The 5,957-nt window shown below is 31.5% G+C and overlaps 1 protein-coding gene across 1 annotated transcript in view; it reads right to left on the reverse strand.

The window, feature by feature from the left end:
* Positions 1 to 5,957, reverse strand: part of LUZP2 (leucine zipper protein 2) — a 296,852-nt gene that overhangs the window by 123,702 nt on the left and 167,193 nt on the right. The window contains exon 5 of the mRNA XM_006094778.3: positions 478 to 540. Coding sequence (XP_006094840.1) covers positions 478 to 540 — 63 coding nt within the window. The remainder of the gene's footprint in view (positions 1 to 477; positions 541 to 5,957) is intronic.

The raw sequence follows: 5,957 nt of genomic DNA on the forward strand, positions 1-5,957 counted from the left end.
TATTAAAAGGGAGAAAAGTATATAGACTTTAATAGGGTCCTTACATATTAAAGGCTATATTAAAGTGGTTACAGCTTATTTTGTTCAAATCTACATTATTCTATAATCCATACATAATTTTTTAAATTCTAGATTGGTTCTTCCTAGCATGAAGTTAATTTCTAGCTTTCTTTCTTCTTCAGTGCCTATGTTATTTGGTAGACTAACTTACAAAATAAAAATAAATTTTTAATATTTCCCAAGCAAAATATAATTAAAAGAAGAAATGAACTAGAGATGTATGAACTAATAACATTATCAAATATTTGTAAAAGTGGTGATTGTCTACTCTTTGAAATTCTTAACTTTATAGTTCCTCTCCATTAGTACATAACTAAAGGACAAATGTGCATGTGATCAATACTCCAAAGATTTTGGCAAATCAATGTTTATATATATTCTTTGATTTATATAAAATTCACCTAAAATATGTCTTACCTCATTCTGAAGATCCCGGATCATTTTGCTCTTTCTTTCCACTTCAGTCTTTAAAAAATTAATCTGAAAATGAATAGAAAATTATGTAGACACATTTCTTGTTAATTATTGTGGCTTTTATAAATTTATTTTCATGATGTTCAACAAATATTAAAAAAGAACAAAGGATTAACATTTTCATTAACTAAACTTTCATTGCCCAATTCATATATATAAATCTACTGAGTATATAAAAATATCCTTTTCTCATATAATAGAATATTTTTTAATTGAGATGTACATTATAAATGTAATCCTCATCTGTTTAAACCTCAATTTCCATATTTTTATTTTATTTTATTTCTTTCTTTCAGAGAGAAGTAGGTTTAGATTTTTGATAGTGACTGTTGTTTTTATTATGATTTATAAGATACCCTCAGCAATTACTGTAACCATAATTTAACATTTCAATTAAGCAATAAAGGTTATGCATTATGCATTCTCCCAAGGCTACAGCCAACTCTGTTTTCTCAGAGTATGTAAATAAACTCTTGTGTTTTCACTTCTTATCTAGCTTATTTTACAGCTTAGAGTGTCCTATTCTGGGGAAGAAGGGTTGCTTGGCAGCAGCCATGAAGACCTGCAGGTGTCTGTTGTATCTACAGATTCCCTTTAAAGAGACATAGCATTGGAATGAGAGGAGGAAGCATTTGAGAAGTGGCATATTCACACCTCCCTTCAGCATCTCCTCAATTAGTCTGTGGGAGAGATGGCAAGTCCACAGCCCCTTCCCCTGATATATTTGTTCTACTTTCTCTCTCCCTCCTTATAAAAACCTCTGCCTGCACTGATATATTAAAGTGGATGTTTTTGAGGACAGGAGTCCCCCATCTTCTCAAGACATCGGCACTCAAATAAACCTCTTTCCATTTTTTACCAGCACCTGTCTCACAAGTTTAGCTTTCGTTGCAGCAGGCAGCCAATGGGTTTGGTTACATAACCATCAGGAAACTTTAAATAAAAAAGGTTTGTTGCTTATGAGTCCTAGAAATTACATGGCACACCTGGAGCCACAGAGAGAGAGAGAGAGAGAGAGAGAGAGAGAGAGAGAGAGAGAGAGAAAGAGAGAAGAGAGAAGAGAGGAAGCTGGGCCTGAGATTCTACTTTTGTTGGGATTGAAGGTGAAGGACTAGTTTCATGGGCTCGCTCTTTATTGGTGAATTTAAAACATAAGAGTGGGAATTTAGGCTTGGGAAGAGAAAACAAGCAATCCAAACAGCTATCAATGAGTTATGGAGATCAACCAAAACTTCTAAAACCAATGAGTGGATATAAGTGTGGGGGGAAGGGAGGAGAGAAAATGAAACTTTCTGTGGCTGGCACTGTGTTTACTTGAGATAGCCATCTTTGAAATAAACACTTCTTTGCAGTGAAGGCTTCTGTAGTCCAGCTTAAGTCATGCCCTTGCGTTACAAAAAAGACAAAAGCAACTCTCAAGGCTTACTCTACATCTACCCAAGCACTCTATGAGCACCAGCAAATTTGATATGTTACAGATTGGACTTTTGTTTGAGTCATGAACTATTTAAAGCCATATTGCTTATATTAATATCCTGCTTTTCCACTGATACCATTCTTTTCCCCAAATCCTCAGACTTTGATACTATTCAGTCAGTTATCCATAATTAACACCTAGCTCGAATTAAAATTATAATGAAAATATATTGCAATGTCAAGACTATAATTGTTTAAATGTTAATCTGCGACAGATTAACAGAAAGATTTGAGAATGTAATACTCAGATATTCAGGACCTAAACTATATTTAAAATATTTTAAAAGTTTTAGCATTTTGAATCCATGGGTCTGGAATTGCAGCAAGTTTTAACATCCTTGGAAAAATGAGCCTTTCTAGCAGATAGTTAAGAAATAATTCTCAGAGACAAAAATATCATTTATTTACATTGAATAAAGAATAAAAAAACAGAGTAATTCTTTATTCTTAATGAAAGTCAAAGCTTGAAGCTAATTCTTGCCCTTAAACTAATTATGTCTCATTTAGGGCAAGTTAAGCCATAAAATTAGCAAGAGTAATGAAATGCCTCTAATGAATATTAATATCTTTAATTACTTGGTTACACCTGAGAACTTCTTCCTGGCTATTAGGTATTTCATGAGGAACACAGATTCGAAAGATTTGCCATGCTGTTATTTGCTTGGGGATAAAAACAAAAGTTCACATCTTCATAAAAAATGTTTTCAACAGAATTAGATCAAGACATGCTTTACTGCTTTTTCAACTTAATTTTTCAGAAAATTATCTTTTTTATATTTTGTGATTTAAAAGCAATATCACTTTTAAGTTGCAAGCATTTTATTATAGATGCACCAAATGATGTGAATATTTGAAACATCTCTGGTATAAAATATACAATCTGTTATTTTTTATGGAAAAAAGCATAGTAATTTTATATGTAATCAAGGACATAAGCTTATCTGCTCTTACTGGTAAATCTAAAATATCACAACAATATTTACAGAATCACTTCCAAATATGTTTTCTTTGAGAGTGAGCAGTTACAGTTATCTTAATTTCCCTTTCTTACCCAGTCTTCAATTATACCAACTATAGTCTTCCTGGCAGAAAAAATACTTATGAAATATTGCACTATATATATATATATATATATATATATATATATATATATATATATATAATTGAATCCTTAGTTAACCTAGAATCTTCATATAGTGTGAAATAGCATAAACTAAATCTTTATCAAAATTTGGAAGTGTTATGATTCTCAGTAATATGAGATCTGTGTTCCTAGATGCTACGAATAAATATTAAAAATATATAAAATATACATTTATATATGTTTGCCTAAACATATTTATATACTATGTATATAATGTAATATTTATATATAAATATGTAAATATAAAAATATAAATATGATTTATATTATATAATATGATATATATGTAAATGTAAATATAAAATGTATACCTGTCATATGAATATTTATATACTATAATTTATATAGCAATATAAAATAATTTTAATAAATGTATGTTATTATCCTATTTGTTAAGGTTTCTGTCATGTCTTTCTGGACTCTGACTTAGAAAATTGTCATTCAATTTGAAACAGAACAAATGCTTTCAAAGATTTAAGTCTTATTTATTTCAGCTGCAGATGTATGCATTTATTGATGATATATTTTGTTAATATACTCTTGAATTTGTTTACTAGTATATAGGATTTTTGCATCTACATTTACCAATGAAAAAATAGCTATTAATTTATGCATATTGTCATTAATTGATTTGAAATCATAAATATACATACTCACAAAATGAGATTAGAATTTTAGTTCTTTTTCTATTTTCCAAAAACATATTTGCTTAGGAATTTGCCTAGAAATTAAGTGATCTTTAAAAATTAGGTAGAAGTGCACAGCTGGCATGGCTCAGTGGTTGAGTTTTGACCTATGAATCAAGAGATCACACTTCAATGCCCTGTCAGGGCACATGCCGAGGTTGCGGGCTCGATTTCCAGTGTAGGGTGTACAGGGGGCAGCTAATCAATGATTCTCTCTCATCATTGACGTTTCTATCTCTCTCTCCCTCTCACTTCCTCTCTGAAATAAATAAAAATATATTACAAATTAGGTAGAAGTTACAATAAAAACTTTCTGGTTTACCCTAGCTGGTTTGGCTCAGTGGATAGAGCATTGGCCTGTGGACCTGGCACATCCCTCAGCTGCAGGCTCCTCCCTGGCTCAGGCCCTGGTGCAGGGGCAACCAATTGATGAGCTTCTCGCACATTGATGTTTCTTTCTGTCTTTCCCTTTCTCTTCCACTCTCTCTAAAAGTTAATGGAAAAATATCCTTGGGTGAGGATTAAAAAGAAGAAGAAGAAGTAAAACAAAAAACAAAACAAAACAAAACAAACAAAAAAACCTGGCTCTGAAATTTTGGGGAAAGGAGGTCTTTTTTTTAGCCCAGTAAAATTCCATCCATATTTGGCTATTAAAGTAATGACTTTCTTCTTGAAGAATTATTGCCTTTTGATATTTATTTATCTAAGAATTTACATGTAAAATTGCACATTTATCAGTGAAAGTTGCTTTCTTATAATAGATTAGAGTAAAAGTTACAAGGGCATATCACACATAAGAATAGTTGTTGCTGACTTAAACTTTTTTTTTCTCATGATAGATAGATAGAAACATGAATCTACTTATATGTGTATATGTGCATATGTATTGAGTATGATTAAACACATTTCTATAGTACACTGTTCTAGTAGGTGTGGAAGACAGGTAGAGAAGAGAAATTTGAGGAATATTTTTAGCTTCTACTCATAAAATAATTTTGAATAAAATTGAATATAAAATTTATTCAAGTTTTCCAAAGGAGTGACTCTAAAATGAATATGTTTGATATTTTGTTTTGGTGTTTATTTTCTGAATACATTATTGTAACTTATCATGTAAAATATTTGAAGAGTATTATTAATGATTATTGCATTCCTTTTTATTTAACCCTAGTTTTTGTGTGTGTGTTATGAAGATAGATTACTGTAAAAATGTTTGCCTTTAACAGCAGATTTATAAAACTGTATCCATTTATCTTTCCTACGCCTAGTGGAATACATGAAGAGGCAATTATAACACAAATGATATGGTAATAACAGGTATGCATATGTTATTGTAATAACTTATAGGAAGGTCCTTCCTGCAAGGGCACTAAGTTTATAGAAGTCAAGAAGGGAAGCCAAGAGATGAGTTCTCTGCTCTGTGGAGTGTTTCAGAAATTCATTAAGCTGTCCAATATTAGGTAAAAGAGATGGCATTTATCTGTGTAAGAAAGGGAGACCAGTCTATTTCCTAGTTCTGATATTGACTTCCCTGGAGTATAGATAAAAGTCTAGACTGTTCTTATCATAGATGATGTAAGGTTTCTATCAGCCTCTGTCCCAGAATATCACAGTGGATTATTCTCTTAAGGGGACTACTACCACATAATAAGAGGCTCTCACAGGAGAAATAAGTGTCCCGACTTTAAAGCTATCTGAAATGTACTCTCTTCTGTTCTTCATTCTCCATTCGCTTATCTCCTTTTATATATTCTGGCAAAGATCAAAGACCAAGATAGTAACTTCTCATTTACACATTGGGCCAGCTCCAGTAAAACTTCCTTTGAAGTTCCTTTGGAAATTTTGTCTCTACTGTGAACTGTGATTATAGTAACGCCTACATTTTCTGACTTTGTCATCAGATGGTGGCATGGTGTATGCATTTGTTAACTTTGAGAGAAATGAGGTGTACCTTTTGGGATTATTTCACTTCGCCTAGTCATTCTAAGATTTTTATTTCTTATTGAAGGTTTACACATCATGTGCTAAATTTTATTTTTTACATTTTAATTTTATAAAAGATACAATGAAAAAGGAGAATCCTGTGCTGAAATATATTCTGATCTCTTCCCCCATCT

This window comes from Myotis lucifugus, unplaced genomic scaffold, assembly GCF_000147115.1.
Source record: "Myotis lucifugus unplaced genomic scaffold, Myoluc2.0 scaffold_143, whole genome shotgun sequence".
Classification (NCBI taxonomy): Eukaryota; Metazoa; Chordata; class Mammalia; order Chiroptera; family Vespertilionidae; genus Myotis; species Myotis lucifugus.